Source organism: Octodon degus, unplaced genomic scaffold (assembly GCF_000260255.1).
Source record: "Octodon degus isolate 3935 unplaced genomic scaffold, OctDeg1.0 scaffold00004, whole genome shotgun sequence".
NCBI lineage: Eukaryota > Metazoa > Chordata > Mammalia > Rodentia > Octodontidae > Octodon > Octodon degus.
Window position 1 is genome coordinate 1,139,802 of NW_004524580.1, and position 17,556 is coordinate 1,157,357.

The window sequence follows — 17,556 nt, forward strand, 5'->3', positions numbered from 1 at the left end:
TGAAGCTAGTGAAGAAAACAGAAAAAGGCAGCCTATTACTTCATTTAAAACAGCTGGATCTATATTCTAAAATGTAAGAGTAAACTATGAGGACCAGGAGATAGCTCAGTGGCAAAGGTGTCTGCCTGGCAAGCACAAGATCCAGAGTTTGATCCCTGGTATCAAAGAAGAAGAGTAAATTACAGTAAAGGTTATAAACTGAAGCAAGGTATATATGTGGAATGTGGTGGAAAACATGGTACTCCAAAAAGAAAAGAGAATGAACTCAAACTAAAACTCTGACAAGATTTTCTTCCCATCTTATTTTAGTTATATATATATATATTAATATAAAAGCTAAACCTCTTTATGGAAAGAAATTTAAAGAATATAAACCGATAAAATAATTTTCATCATTAAAAATTTTAAGTGCTATAGAGGAAAAGTAAAGCCAAAATTCAATGTTTAGCTTTCAATTTTACAGGCAACTGTTTGAAACTTAAAATACACTGATTCATGGAGCTGCATGTACACTTACACTGACACTTCATGGCAACGGTGATATCTATGTTGATTCTCAATTTACTAAAAGACAAAAGGTACATGTTATTTTGCTTAGTGAAATTCTACATTGTTTCCTTGCTTTTTTTGGTTTGTTTGTTTTCGTTTGGTTTTTTTACTATTTTGTAGTGTCTTTAAATAAAAAAGTAACTTCTTTTAAAAAGGGGGACCAGGGAGATAGTTTTGTGGCCTAAGCAATTGTGTGCCAAGCAAAAGGCCCTAAGTTTGATCCCCGGTACCCGCCACCCCCCACAAAAGAAAGGTACATATAGAACCTGTCAGCAAAGCATGAGGAAGAGCAATCAACTGATACATGAAAAACTTGAATTTCAAGATGAATATGCCAGTTAAAATTTGAATCACAAGTGTTATTGTTAAAACAAAGGTATTTAAAAAAGCAGAAGTTTCACTTTGTGATTATTCCAAAAACCTTTTCAATTTCAGATTTTTAACATAGTATCCTTTAATTTCCTAACAGTAACTACAAGGGAAATAACATTGGGCAATTTCAAGATTTTACAAAAAAATCTTAACATCTGTTTATATGAAGTTGGCACAGATTCTTCCTTTAAGCATGTAAAACTTCGAGAATTAGGAATTACGAAGTTTTCTCTTCTGTCAATATCATGCATTATGCTACACGCCTTACTAATATTATCTTCTTTATATCAGGGAGCTGTAAGATGGGAGACTTCAGCTTTTCAAGTAATTCACAGTGTTTAGGGCAGAGTAAATAAATGCCTGATGAAAATTACTCAATCACTAAAGTGACATACAGGAAACTGAGTCTGTGTAACTCAGGGTAAATATGAGCTCATTACAAAAAAAAAAAAAAAAAAAAAAAAAAACAAAGAAATCTGATGCTTCAATTTTGTATTGCCTTTTTAAAAGTTTCAACCTATCACTTCTCAGCCTTTCGGCTAAGATCAAGTGTAAAAGTTTCAACCAATCCTTTATTTTCATATGATTAGATCAAATAAAATCATTTTCAAACAATCAGAATTGCAGAATGGGCCCAATTAAACTCAGTCCTATATTTCCTATTAAAACTTTTTTCACTTCTATAATTTTCACGAGTTCAACAGGAATTATAAATTGTTAGAGCGTCAGAGTATTATCTAGAGTTTATACTTGGTCCAAATGACGTTGGGAGTTGGGTTCAAAAAATGCTGTAGGAACTAGTGCAGAAGGCCAAGTAGGCTTCCAGGTGTCCTTAACACATTTATGAACTATCTAAGACTATGCTGGGAAAAAAATAAAATGTATGTCACTGGTGCTAAAATCCAATTCAAAATAAAAACAAACTCCTTGGAATCTAATGATACCTAGAATAATACTCATAGGGTAAGATGGAGAAAATGAGGCTTAAAAGAAGTCAACTGTATGTCTTATCCATAGCTACACAGAAATTTATAAGTACTAGTCAATTTGTCCTGAACACCACCAGAAAGACAGTATTATTTTCATTTCACAAAATAGGAAACTGAAACATGCTCAGTTAAATATTTAGTAACTTCCCAAAACTTATGTAGTTAGTAAATCACAGAACTAAAATTTGCATAAAAAATTAGATGTTTCTTCCGATCTAGTACAATTTTAATAGTATAAATCTATTATCTGCCACCCACTAAAAAATCCAAATAAATGAATAAATATGAAGTAATCTAAAGTGCTTTATTTTCAAAAATTTAGAAGTGAAACTACTTACATCAAAATTTAATTTAGATATAGCTTATAAAATCAAGATATATATATATGTACTATATCTTTAGATATTTTCAGTTCACAAAGATTAGTAAAATACTTCAAAATTCTGAATAAACTTTCAATTTCATACAGTGTATACAGCAAAGAAAAAACATGTTTTTCTAACTCATTTTTTAAAGTCCATCTTTTAGAATTTTAGTAGAATTTAAATGATTCTAAAATGTTTCACATAATACACACAGTCAAAGAGACTTCCAAGGACTATTTCTTAAGCACTAAGGGCAGTTGTTTTTTGTTTTTAAATAAAAAGGATATGTTAGTATGCTATTTTTAAAACAACTAGAAGGATTTCCAGAAGGAAAAAAAGTTACCTAGAAAAATCCTTGTCTACTTCATATTCATACTTCATCCATGTGTCTTGATACACTGAGAATTCCATTATTGTTAATAAAGCCATAGTGGTAAATGCTATTAGAGAAACTGTGCCCCCACTGGCTGAAGTCTCCACATAGCTCTGAGGAACCTTAGGAAATGCATCCAATTCTTTCACCAAATTTAAGGTTTTCTTCCGATTCAGTCGCCTCATCTTCAGGAAAACCTTCCTCTTTCTTCATATAGTCATGCTAAGAAATAAAGTAATGAATAAATGAACTCTGGCAACTGCCAAATTTCCTTAGAGCACATGAGCATTCTTCTCCCTCCTGGAGGCACAACTCTCACCCACACTACTCTTTTCTCCTCCTGGACCCCACAAAAGCTAGCAGTAAAAGGCAACTTACACAAACATATCAAATAGCAAAACAAGGTTTAAAATAATTCAAGAATTCATGATATTTAAATACATAAACTGAAATTTAGAATTATTTTTATTATGTAAATATACTAACAAATTCATTTTAAAAATTTCCAGTAATGGATGATGGTATAAAATAGGCATGCTCTTACATTGATAATAGTAAAAACGTTTACAATTCCTCTTTTGACTAAGTAAATTCTTCTTCAAAAATGTATCCTAAGGCAATAATTAGTATAAAAATGTACTAATGAGAGTAGCGCTCCTATTTTAAAAATTACTGATGATACAGAAGAAGTGTAGGGTATCAGACATACAAGTTATGGTGCACTAAAAACCTTATTAATTATTTAATGCCATAAGAGAATACTCATGACACATTGAAAGATTCAAAGCCTTATGGCTATTAATTTTATGGGCTAGAAAGATATAAACAACAAGCAATTTTACATATAAAAATATCTGAAGTACACCATGGGAAAATGTTAAGCTTTACGTAATTTTGGCCTTTGCAAATTACCTTTTATAATAAAATATTAAAATTAAACTATTCTTCTTTTTTTAAGCCAGCACATCTAAAACAGAAAGCTGAGGCAGCAGGATCCCAAGTTCAAGTTTAGCTGGGCAACTTATCAATTTAGACACTACCTCAAAGTAAAAAACAAAAAGGGGTGGGGATATAGCTCAATGTGCAGGTCTTGACTTCAATCTTCAATACAGGAGTGAAAGTAAGGCCAAACAAATAACTAAATTTTCCCATTTTTATAATTTTAACAATATAGCTGAAAACTAGTAGTTAAACCAAGTACTCCAAAATTAGAAAACTACAAAATCTGAAACACTTCCAGGTCAAAGTACTACGGATAAGGGATGCTTAATCTACACAAAACTCCCGATTTTCATTCTACCTCTTACTTTGTGATTCATCTTCCCCCTCAGGCTCTGCACCAGGGCCTCCTCCCAACCTCTTCTCTCTCCCTCATCTTTCCCATTCCTTCAGCTCCCATCTACATGTTGATTCCTCCCAAACCTTTACTGTAGGCCAAAATCTTGACACAGATAAACCTGTCTCTTCATTTACAGTTTCATCTAGACACTTCAAAGATGATTTTGACTCAAGAAACTCAAAAAGCAGCATTTCACACTATTAAAACGATCCCTTCCTAAATCCGCAAAATATTCTAAGATGATTTAGACTTACCTAGGAATATTTCACCCTATTAATAACTGTTCCTACTGCTGTATGCCCATCTTAATGATTGAAACCACAAACCCAACTGAACAAGCTACAAGCAGGAGTTATATCCCTAGACTTAAAAGTTTTTCCTAAATTTCTCACAAGTAGCCCTCTCTTCTTCAGAAGGCACTTACCAGACCATATTTCAAAATCTCTGTGTATTTCAAAAACTTCTCATCATAAATCCTTGATTTATTCTCCATGTTTCTATGATCATCCTTTTAATACATAAATCTGGTATTTTTCTTAAATTCCTTGTCCTTCAAACCTAAGTTCTGGTTACTTTTCTTCAAACTCAACCCCTCACAGTCTAAAATTACAGCCACAAAATAACTTTAAATTCTTTTTTTTTTTTTTTTCTTTTGTCTTTTTGAGACAGTTTTACTTTCTGTTTGGGCTGGCCTTGAACTCAATTTGTATCCCAAGTGGCCTCAAACTTGAAGCAATGCTCCTGCCTCAGCCTCCCCAGTGCTGGGATTACACACATGTGCCACCACATCTGCCTAAATCCTTTAAATATGTTGTTCTCTCTGCCAGCGATAGTCCCTATCCTCATACCGTCTCATTTACCTAGCTGGCCTTTCTCTTCCAGTCCCAGTATACCTGTCTGTGTCTGAGGGGAGAAACATTCCATCACTCCCAAATCTGTGTGGTCCAGAACACTGTACCATTCTCACATTGCCTGTAACTGCTGGTTTCATTTTCGTTTTCTCCCAGTTCTTTTTTAGGGCAAGAATCACGTCTAGCTTGGAATCTGCAATTACAATGCCTGGCACAAAGGTATTTAGTACATATTTGTTGAGGGAAGGAAGGAAACCTCCTCCAGAAAACACCAACATTAGCACAGATTCAAATCACAACGAAATATCACATATAAGTAAATATACACCATGTAAGTTTCAGCAGAAGTTCTCCTGTTTTGTTCACTATAGTAATTCTAACACCTGCAACAGTAGCTGAAAAGAATTTCTACAGAACTCTTCAGCAATTATAGAAAATAGTGAGTTCTACTTCTAAAAGTTTCTAAAATGTTCTATTTTCACAAACTTCATAAATCTTTTCTTTCAAATTATATATAAGCATAAAATTGTGGTCAGCAGCTAATTAGCTTTTATAAAAACTCATAGTCATGGCAAACCTTTTAGAGATGAATCCCCAAAATGCAACCCTAAACCCATTTTCTTACCACAAAGTGTCAATATTACAATTACAACATTACAATATTACAACTGAGTAAGGAGGTTTTAATTAGGAAAAAAAACCCTCACACATTAACATCTTTTGTCATGAAAGAAATACGTGAGTGCCAAAGGGTGCCAAAGGGCCACTGCCACTGTTCTGTCCTGCTTTAGAAGCTCTGCTTCCTCCATTCCTGTCCATGATTGTCACTGTAGAATGAAGCACCTGCCACTGATAACCTTCCCATCCATTCCTAAAAGCTCACTGATGTCTAAAAAACTGATTTTAAAGCTTACCACTCTATAAAACCACCATTTAGATGTAAGTTACTCAATAATTTCTCATGTCTCTAAAAGAAATCCCTCTACCTGCTCTCTTTAGAAAACCAGACCTCCTGGTGGAATTTCCTTCCCAATCCTCACTTCTGAGACACACAGAGTAAAAAGGAAATGTGTTCTATCATACCTCTCAGCCAATTCTTCCCTTCTCAAGTTTACCTTATGCTATTAATAGTTAGCATACACACTGCGCAGTCAGAAGCACAGCTGTCATGTATGATTCAGAGATTTTTTTTTTTTTTGAGATAAGGTCTTGCTACGTAGTTCAGGCTGACTTCGATCCTCCCGCCTTAGCCTCCTGAGTGCTGAAAGTACAGGTACATACTTGATAATAATTTCATCATGCCTGGCATTTACCCATTAACTCACTTTATACTCTAGGAAGTACATACTATTTTTATTCCCACTTAAAGATGAAAAGCCAGGCATGACATTGCAGCATTCAGGAGGCTGAGACAGGAAGACTGCCCTGAATTCCAGCATATGTAGGCTATATAATGAGTTCAAGGCCAGCCTGAACTACACAGCAAGACCCTGACTCCAAAAAAGCAGAGATGAGGAAATGAGTCATGGAACAGTCAAATATTTTTCCTCAGGGTCACAGAGCTGGTGGCAGAACTTGGCATCTGACTCCAAGTACACTGATCCAAAATTTTATGCAGAGTACTTATGCAAATCTGTGCAAAAATCAATGCACAGTACATAATTAATCTCATTTCAGGACCTGTTGCCACTTTCCAATGACATCTGGGTGTGCTTGTAATTTCCTTAATAACTTCAGCACCCAAGTATCAGTACTAGTTATGTTTCTCCTCTTCCCTAGTCTATCAGCATCCTTTGAACTCAAGAGCCCACAACATTCATTTACAGCAAAATGTTTATATCACATAAGCTTAATAGTTCTTCTGTTACAAGAACCTCTATCTTCATCCTATACTCACACAAGCAGGACTATGTCTTGGCTCATCTCAAGTCTCAAAAACTGCTGCACATCAAAAACCCAAAACAGTATTTTCTCCTCCAAATTGAAGCAACTAATCTTCAACTTCTTCATGTCTACCAGGGTTCTCAAACCTTGGACCCTCCCAGTCAGCCCATTCCATTGCTCTCTACTTGCTTCCTTGCTTACTGGTCACTAATTTTTTAAAAATGTACTCAGAAATAACAAGGGCCAATGCTTCCCGAAAGACACCACCACATAGTCTTCTGTATTTACTTAAAGGAGATCAGGGGAGGAAACTTTAAAAAAAAAAAAAAAAACTTACCAATTTAAAACTCCGTCTTCTATCCTGAGATTATTTCTTTCTTATTTGCATCAAAATGTCCTTTCCTTTATGAGATGACAAAAATAACAGGTTTTTAATAATAGAGGTTTTTAGTGTTCCATTTTTAGATATCCTTACCAAAATAAAAAACTAATTCTATTTCAGTCCTCAGACTCAGGCTCTTCCTGTTTTTTCCCATACATCTTTTGAGATTGGTTCACAATATAAAAATATGTGTGGGTCACTGTGCCCAACTCCTTTGTCAGTTGGGTGGTGCTGCTACTTATACTTTGATAATCACTAGCACCACATCTGTTTCTTTATAGTCAGCCCTAAACTGTCCAGGAAGTCACCAGGCACAACTATGGTCAAGGCAATACTCTGAATAACTTCATAAGAAACTCCAAGGTTAGGGGGAGCTCAGTGGTTAAAGTACCTGCCTGGTAAGCACGAGGTCCAGAGTGTGATCTTTGGTACCCCCTCCATATGGAATACAGACGCTGGTCACATACGTAATGCCACTGGTATCTCATCACTGCCTTAATATGAATATGAGACTACCAGATGCTTTGCCAAAATTTAAGTATTCATGAACTTTTCACAATCTGCTCAATTACATTTAAAATGAACCAAAAAAGAGACCATCTATCCATCACCAAAGTTTTATCAGTCAAATTCTATTTATAACAATCATTTGGTAATGAGAAATATTTCATTAGTTAACACATCTGGCCATGTTGTGGGTGGAACTGTAGCCCCCAAAAGATATGCTAAAGACCTAGACCCTGGCATCTGTGAATGGGCCCTCTTCAGAAACATTTTGGTATTTGCAGATACAATTCAGATGAAATCATGATGGATTTGGATGACATCAAATCTAAAGATTAGAGGTCATGAAGACAAGAAGACACATAGAGAAATGGCACATGAAGATAGGTTAGAGGGAAGCATCTACCAGAACTGCCAAGGAGCTAGGAAGAATCAAGGAAGGATGCTTTTACAAAGCATCCAGAGTAAGCACGGCCCACCACCACCTTGGTTTTGGACTTCTGACCTCCAGTAGTGTGACAGTATAAATGTGTGTTCCAGTTATGATAACTGTTAAAGCAGCCACAGGAAATAATATGCTACTAATCAGAATGAGTAAAGAGATAAATACTATTCAAGCCATCACTGAACTGCAGAAATGAAAGTAAAACCACAAGCTATCTATAAATATAAATTACTTAACTATATAGCATTCGAATACTACAATAAAAAACACTTGGTAAAATGATTATGAGCCAGATGTGGTGGCAGCATACACATGTAATCTCAAAACAGACGCTCAAACAGCAGGATCCCCAAGAATTCAAGGGCAGCCTGCACTACAAAGTGAATTCAAGGCCAGCCTCCAACACATAGTGAGATTTTGTCCCCAAAACAAAAACATCATAGTCTCACTTTACAAATACTAAACACACAAAAAATAACAAAGGAACTTAACTGTTTTTATAAGAGTTAAATGCTGTGTTTGCTAAGTTGTTTGCCCAAAATAATTCGAATAAACCTAGTAACTTTCTCAGGAATAAAAAGGTTTATTTGGAAACCAAATGAGATGGCATAAATGGTGAATTCTGGTATCAGAAAAAAACTGAATTATCTAGGCACTTAACAGTTATCTAACAAATGTGGAAAGATCCTCAACTTCTCAGGATCCTTTTTATATTTTTATTTTAAATAGGGGAGGAAAAAATAATTGCTACCTTATAGTTTTTAATGGGTACAAAAATAAAATTTGTTTTCATTTGCTAAATATTTATTTTCTAATTTAATAAATTAATAAATATCTGCTTGCTCTTTCCAAGAAAGGCAAAGATTCAAAGATCTGCAGTGTAGTTAAGATTCTGTGGTAAAGTACCTGAGGTTAATTGATAGTCTCACAGTAAGGAAGGACATTTACTGAAGACTGGAAATTAAGAGAAAGAGATTGTAGTCAGCAATAAAACAATATGGAATGCCTGACAGCAAGGACAGGTGTAAGTCCTCAATGACGACTTGACTATAGTAGCTACTCAAGAAAGGTGCACAAAATTAAAGTAAGAAAGTATAAGGAACATAAACGTGAGGGAAAAATGTTAGTGATACATAAGGGATATGTACAATAGAATGAATGATCTAAAAAACAAGATTCTGGGTTACCTGGAAACCCAGAGGCACAGAACTGACCTTGACAGCAATAAGGCTACATGGAGAGGTAAAAATGAAGCATTTGGACTTTAGTAAGACAGGATAAGTGCAATTTGAAGTCAAAAGTTCAAGGACATATTAACCAAACACTCTGAGGAGTGTTAACTCAATTCTGGGGTTTATAAAGAAACAATTTTCTTCAATCTGTATTTTAACAAAGTACCAAGGTAATATTTCCAACTACAGAAGTCAGAAAATGAAAATTCTGATTATATGGTAAACAGGTACAGTACTGTTCTAAATGCTTTGTACGTTTTCATTTACTTCTACAACCTTGCTATGAGTCAGGCATTAATGTATTATTGTAGATTAAATTTACTGCAACACAGACAAAGTACTTTTGGCCTGTACTGAGCACTGAACCAGTGCCTTCAGAGTAACTACATCCCAGGCAGACTCACAGCCCTCTTTTGATTTTGGAGCTAAGAGTCTGCTAAATCGCTAAAGCCCAAACTTGTGATCCTCCTGCCTCAGTCTCCCAGAGTCCTGGGAATATAAGTATGTATCATCATGCTTGACAGAAAGTAACCTCTATTAAAAAACGAATTTCATTTTCTTCTTCCATTTAAATCACTAATCCCGAGGGGGGAGGAATCCTTAATTTTCTTAATTCTTTGCTGTTCCTTTGAGATTTCACAAACTTCACATATCATAACAATACTCAATTGTGTATTAACATTTACTAGGAAAAGAGAAACTTTTTCTTATCCCATCCACTCCCATCCACCAAAACGTAAAATGTTTCTCCTCTAAGAGAATTATTACATGCACGTTAGCGAACTAGATTTATTTCTTTACGTCTGCATCCCAGAGTTCAAGATATCCGGCAACGCAATTAATTGAAAAATACAACTTCAGTGAAATCTTGTTTTAACTGTATCTTAACTGTTTCTGAAAACTAGTCTTGCAGAATTTTAACACATGTTACTTTGCTCCCCTGTCTCGAAGGCACAAGGCGCTCAGCACATAAGTTCCGTGGACGTGTTTTCCTACAGTAAAGACCTACCAACTCTACACGCCCCCGATGCCCACGGCTGCTCTCCCCGAGGACCCCCCAGCGACCTCCGCGGGCTGCTCGAGACACGAGGGGCTGCGACCCCGGGCCCGGCGAGGGCCTCGGCGCGTGCACCGGCCGGGCGAGCCCCTTCTTTGGACAGAGCAGCGTGCGGCTGGGAAAGGGGGCTTGTCCGAGTGAAGCTGGCGCCGGGAGGCGGGACGCGGTCCGGATCCACTTGCCTGCGGTCCGAAGCCGCCCCTGGCACCGTGAGAAGCAGGAGCGGAAGCTGTCGAGGAAGCCCTTGGACGACTTCGGGCCGCAGGCAGCTCGGAGACCCGTGGACTGTGAGAGGGGCGCCCCGGGCCCAGCGCTGCCCAAGGTTCGGCCAGGAACGCCCCCGGGGGCGGAGCGGCTCTGTGAAGGCCGGGGAACCAAGCCAACGCCAGCCTCCCTCTCTGCCCCCTCAACTGCATTCACTCCAGACTCAGCCCTACACCATCGACGGAATAGAACTGATGGGTGGCTTCAGTATTTTACCTTGTGTTACGGTCCCAGACGGCCGCCATATTTCACAGAAGCCCGGGCCGCCGGGTTCCAGAGTACCCGGAAGTATCGCGAGAACAAAAGCGACTATCACCAGTGAACACGTCGAAGGGAGGTATGCAGAGTTCTCACGATACTGCCTTAGTGACGATACGCTCCGGGGGCGTGGTCAAAGCGAAAGGGGCGTGTTAACGCTGAAAGGAGGGTAGGACGTGCTTCAGGTGCTGCTGCGCGCGCGTCTCTGGTCGCTTCGGGCGGGAGGAGAGGTCAAGTCTCCGCGGTGGAGAGCGTTCACCCTGGCGAGAGTGAGGGATGTTGACAGGGTTGCTAGCGCTGCCCTTCTAACTTCTCGGCAGCATTTTGCAGCCTTTCTCTGCGTTGCTGTTGTGTGTCCTGAGCGCTTACATCTTTTGCCGGCCTACTTGACGCTGTTGAGTTTGGGTCTTTGTTTTGTTTCCTGCGACTACAGCTCCGTGAGAAAGCGCAGTCGCCTGCCTCGCGCCCCTTCGCCCAGCGACACCCTTCGTCCTCCCACGCCTCGGTGGGGCGAGCCTCAGGGCTCGCAGAGGGTACCTTGGAGGAGCTGCTGGAGGAAGCCCATTCCAGCTCGTCACCGGATGTTATGGACACACAGTGGGGCTTAAATTAGCTGATTTAGGGACCAAAAAAGCCTACCCGAAGTATAATTATGACTGGATGCTTACGCGGAAGACTCTGTTAAGCTCTCGGTCTGCCCTCCATAACTCTACCACCACTTTTCAGGCGATATCATTATGTGTCTGCTTAATACACAAGGCGTTTGCACTAAGAGGTGGTTCCAACTTTGGCTGCTTGAAAGCCTGAGCCACCAGAGACCTTGACCACCTATCTACTGAGCTGATCTTAAGAGGTGCAAATCACTTTACTGTATTTGCTGAAATATGAAATCTCATCAAGCTGAAACTGTCCCCCAAAATAAGGACGGATTTCATGGGTAAATTTCATTTCCAGACTTTCAGAGTTAGTACGGCTAAATCGATTTAAGGTTACCACTTCTTTCACGTGTTTAATAAGAGGCAAAGTTCAGTGAGTAGAATCATAAACTCTGAAGCCAAGGTTTCTGTTTAAAATTCCAGTACACCGTATTAAGAACTCAAAAAAAGAAAAAAAAAACAGACCTCCCAAATTTAAAGACCTAATCCAAAAATGGATATCTGAGATAAATACACACTTCTTAGATAAGAAAAAAAAAAAAATACAACCAACAAGTATAATACGTGAAAAATTGTTGAACAGCACAGGTCATTCATTTGCATCAGTGATCATGCAAATTAAAACAACACCAATTCCATCTGGCAGGAAAAGAATGGCTATTTTCAAGAAACCAACCAATAGTAAATTCTGGAAGGCCTATGGGGGAAAATGAACCCTTTTCCACTGCTAGTGCAACACTGTAGGGTGCAACCATTGGGTAAATCAGTGTGAAGATTCCTCAAAAAACTAGAATTGGAGGTCCTATTTGACCCAGTTACTCCTCTTTTTTGGTGTCTTCTCAGAAGCATCATATATATGTGTTCTCATGTTTATAACAACACAATTTGTAATAGCCAGATCTTGGAAACAACCCAAATACACATCAACTAATGAATGGATTTTTTAAAAGTTTTTATGCAGTGGAGTACTATTCAGCCATAAAGATAAGCTTAAGACTTTTATGGGTAAACGGATGCAACTTGAGGCCATACTTGTAAGTGAAGTCCATACTCACATGTTTAAACGTCATATTATCCCCCTATTGTGAGAAGCTGAAAGTAAATAAGATCCAAAATGTACAATATATACTGTTAAAAGGGAAGAAACTGTTCAAAAGGAAATAGAAATTGGAATAGGAGAAAGGAAAAAAGGGAGAAGCACAATACATATGATTTACATATTATAAATATTTATAGATTTATAAATATATGATAGTTAAAATAGTTTACTAATTTCTCTTAGTCCATTGAAAAGAAATGTTTGAGCTAATATTGTTTCGACAATAAATGCCTATATCATGTACTCTGAGTAACTAATTTAAAAATAATACCGCATGTGTTGTTACTCTCCTATTGTTTTGAAATTTTGGGGTTTTTTTTCCTTTTAAAAAAAAATCAAGTATAATAGCCTGTTTCCTGAGGTATTTTATTTCATCTCTTTTTGTCCCCATTTCCTCTTCTATAAAATGGGTTTGGTAAGATCTCATAGGGTATTAAGCAGGATTAAGTAATTAAAACATGTATATAAAATATTTCTTCATCTTAATAATAAAGGATCAGCAGAACTTTTTGCCAGGACCTACTACTGTACAGGCTCTAGGTGGCAAACTGTTGTTCACTTAGTTACACCTGATCCCTGGTCTCCAGAGTAATCTATTTTGAAGGTAACAACAATCTCATGGGAGTTTGGCTTCGTAGTACTGTATAGTAAAACTGATTACTGTGATCCTGTTAGTTTGAAAACAAAAACCAAAAAACTGGTTATTTCCCTACATAACACAAAGACAATTTCCCCTGAACAGTGAAACTCTGGTGACATGTGTGCAGGCACACAGGCAGGGGATGGAACCCTCAGCCTCTGGCAAGCTAAGCATGTGCTTTACCACCAGCTATACACCAGTAGAATCCTGATTAACAGTTTTTTCGGTTTTTTCATTAGTAAATGTTCATGGTATATAATGTTCTATTCCTGAGACTTGGTGCACATACATAACACATCTTAATTCTTCTTCATTCCCTTCTGCCTTTTACCCTCTCTCTCCATTTCTTAGTCTCCTTTCCTTCTGCAAAAGACCTATCTCCCTATTTCCTATTTTCTGTCTTTTATTTTGCTCTTTATATTTTGGCTTTCTGGCTAGTTTTATCTGTGTTATCCTATATTGCCATGGTGTTATGTCTGGAAAATAATTTGCTGTAGAAAGAATCCATTATGTGTTACCTGCTGTAGACAGGTTTTACCCTGGAATGACCAACTAGTCCAAAACAATCTGTTTTTGTAGTTAAAATGTTCACAGCATGATTTCATGCTATTTTTTAATTAATTTAATTAAGAAACAGCAATGAGACAGTTTCAAAACTGATTAATAGAACCTTTTTAATATTAATATATTGCATATTGTTATCTTCTTAGTGGTTATTCATAGTACAAGATACAGACATGATATCATGTCCAAATACTATTAGTACAAATCTTTCTTGTCATTGAGTTAATAGAAAGTGGCTGTATATCTATACTATCTATTTTGTATATACAGATACAAAATAGTCCTTCCTTTGTATCCCCTTTTTTTGTTTAGTTTTGTCAGAGATGGGTATTCCATTGCCATTTAAATATTGTAGGTGCGTGAATTGAGCAAAACAATCCAACACAGTCCAATAGTCCATAATACTAGTAGGTTATCCATAGCACTGGCAATGTCAGAAGTTGTTGACTTGAGCCTTTCACAGCTCAGCATATTAATATGGCTTTATTTTTATACCTCGTTTTTGTATTTTTCTGCTGGATTATTAGGACCAAGATAAGGCAAGACCTATATAACAAGAAATGTATATTTTGTATCTGTTAAGGTCAATAAGGTCCCCTCAGGATTACCCTGTACCGCAGTTTGCAGATGCATTGTCAGTATCAACCATGTGGATGAGTCATGGCCATTGCTTGAACACTTTGCTCTCTGTGAAAGCCTGAGAGAATGTTTTCTTTCCATGTGACTTTCCTTAGGTGTACTCTACATCATCGATCACATTGCTCTGTTGCCCGATAATCTACTTGATCAGAAAATTTGGAACACAACTGAGTTACATGATGTTACAGTATAGGTTCTCCTATGTCCTGAGTCTTCACTGACCTTGAAAGGCTAGGACCAAAATTCTAGCTGTTCTTGCAGCCCTTTTTTTTTTTTTCTCTAATTTTTGATCTGTAAACTTAGGTTGTTAATCCTCCAGAAGGGAAGCTTATTATTCCCTGCAAAATATACAGGTAGGTTTAACCTCACTATCTGTCTAAATATCAACCATCTTAGGCATAACATGGAACAGGTATTTTCCATCTAGTGTTGATATGTTAAACATTAAGTCTCTATAGAATTTGGAGAAAAAATAAAAAATAAAACATTTTAAAAATATGAATAAACACTTACATATTTTTACACAGAAATTTAGAAATCTAACCATATATAGCATTGTAGCAAGACAGTCCTGTGACCTATTTTTCTCGTCTGTTTTTTTTTTCATTTATTACCTTTTTTTTTTCTAAACAAACATTAACTTGAGAGACAGTATGGCAATAATTGGTATATCATGACAAGCAGTACATATTTAGAAGATCAGAGTGACAAGCATTCAAAGTGTGACCCTTCTATTACATAATGCTTTCTTCAGTGTAGTTGCTAAGTTCACAGGTATCAGCATATATAGTTAGGGTGAGAATCCTACCAATTAACTGCTAGTTTTGTAAACCTGCTGATGGTTTTTTAGGACCATTACCTTACCCATTTTGTGTGTATAAATGTATGTTTTTGCCCCTTTCATGTTTCCCAGCTTTTCTCCTTGTCTTCTCCTCATTGTCCAATCCTCAAGTTCTCACATTCCTTTTAATTGTGTTATACCTTACTATTTGTATTTCTTCTTTTGAGTTCTTATACTAGGGAGACTATATGATATTTACACATTTGGGTCTGGTTTATTTCACTGATGAGTATATCTTCAAGTGGCATCCACTTAAATATAAATGCTTCAAGTTTATCATTCTTTATAGCTGAGTAATACTCCATTGTATAAAAATACCTCATCTTTTTCATCCATTCTTCAGGTGACGGGCATCTTAGTTGTTTCCAAGATTTGGCTATCACATATTGTGCTTCTATAAACATAGGTACACATACATCACTATGATGTGATGCTTTCAGTTCCTCTGGGAAAATTCCCACTAGGGGGATAGCTGGTTTGAGTGCAATCTCCAGTCCTAGTTTTCAAAGGAGTCTTCACACTGATTTCCATAATGGTTGCACCAGTCTACATTCCCACTAGCAGTGGAGAAGGGTTCCTTTTTCCCCACAGCCTCTCCAACATTTGTTGTTGGTTGACTTCTTTATGATAGCCATTCTTTATGGGGTGAGATGGTATGTCAGTGTAGTTTTAATTTGCATTTCATGGATGGGTAGTGATTGGAGCATTTTTTCATATATTTATTCCCTTCTTTAATTTCATCCTCTGAGAAGTGTTTGTTCATCTCGGATGTCCATTTCTGCATTGGGTCTTTAAATTTTAGGCCCCTAAATTTTTTTGTTGTTTATAAATTCTAGAAAACAGAGCTTTGTCTGAGTGCTTATTCATTAAGATTTTTTCAAAATTTGTGGATTGTCTTTTCACTTTGTTGGTAATTTCTTTTGACATGCAAAAACTTCTCACTAAGAGTTGGTCCCAGTTGTTAATTAGTTCAAGTGTTACCCTTGCATTTTGATTTTTTCATGAACTCTTTGCCTACCCCTATGTCTTCAAGAGTTCCTTCTTTCTCCTCCATGAGATTTAGTGTTTCTGTTTTAATATTTAGATCTTTAATCCATTTTGACTTTAGCTTAGTGCATGTTAATAGACCTGGGTTAAGTTTTAGTTTTCAGCATGTAGAGAGCCAATTTTTACTGCACCATTTGTTAAAGAGGCTCTCTTTCTTCCAGTAAGCATGTTTGACCCCTTTGTCAAAGATCAGGTGATTGAGTGTGTTTGTAGAGGCCTCTGCATCTTCTAATATATTCCATTGATCCTCAGGCCTATTTTGTTGCCAATACTATGCTGATTTCATCACAGTAGCTTTGTAGTATAATTTCAAATCAGGAATTGTAATGCCTTCTGCCTTATCTTTTTTGGCCAGGATTGTCTTTGCTATTCTAGGTCTTTTCTGATTCCAAATAAATTTTAGGAACAATTTCTCTAGGTCAGGGAGGTATGTTGCTGGTAGTTAAATAGAGATTGCATTAAATCTGTACAACAATTTTAGGAGTACAGCAAATCATCAGGATTATACACCTTGACCAGGTGGGATTCATCCCAGGGATGCAAGGATGGTTCAATATTTGAAAATCTATAAATGTAATGCACTATATCAATAGATCAAAAACTAAAAACCACATGATCATCTCAATTGATGCAGAAAAGGCTTTTGGCAAAGTCCAATATTCATTCATGTTCAAAGTCATACAGAAAATTGGAATGGAAAGCCTCTAATTCAATTTGATAAAAGCCATCTATGGCAACTCAAAGGCTAATATAATTCTAAATGGGGAAAAACTGAAATCTTTTACTTCAGATCTGGTGCAAGACAAGGATGTCCTCTATCACCCATCCTATTCAATATAGTTTTGGAATCATTAGCTAGAACCATTAGACAAGAGGGAGAAATAAAAGGAATAAGAATAGGTAAAGAAGAAGTTAAATTATCATTATTTGCAGATGACATGATACTTCATTTGGAATACCAGAAACATTCCACCAAGAAGCTATTAGAGAGACCCAGTCCTAGCCCAGGTCCGGTGAGTGTGTGGAGAGCTTCCTGCTACACTGTGCCGGAGGGACCAGTCACAGCCCAGGCGCAGCGTGGGCTGGACCCGCTCCCGCCCCCTCGGGCCGCCCACCACCACTCCGCCGTACGTCCACACCCCTCCCGCCAAGTAGGAATTTCTGCCGAGTTCCAGGAACCCCCAGACCCAATCCTAGCCCAGGTCC

General features: G+C 37.3%; 1 protein-coding gene across 3 annotated transcripts in view; it reads right to left on the reverse strand.

Moving 5' to 3' along the window:
• Nucleotides 1–10,924, reverse strand: part of Ergic2 (ERGIC and golgi 2) — a 39,783-nt gene extending 28,859 nt beyond the window's left edge. For 2 of the 3 annotated variants that reach the window (XM_023716037.1, XM_023716023.1), the window contains exons 1-3: nucleotides 10,823–10,924; nucleotides 7,060–7,124; nucleotides 2,728–2,870 (exon numbers count right to left, since the gene is read on the reverse strand). In XM_023716037.1, coding sequence (XP_023571805.1) covers nucleotides 2,728–2,833 — 106 coding nt within the window. In that variant the 5' untranslated portion in view covers nucleotides 2,834–2,870; nucleotides 7,060–7,124; nucleotides 10,823–10,924. Of the gene's footprint in view, nucleotides 1–2,727; nucleotides 2,871–7,059; nucleotides 7,125–10,294; nucleotides 10,456–10,822 lie in introns of those variants that run through there. The other variant, XM_023716030.1, reaches the window with a different exon arrangement.
• Between the last annotated feature and the right edge of the window lie 6,632 nt (nucleotides 10,925–17,556).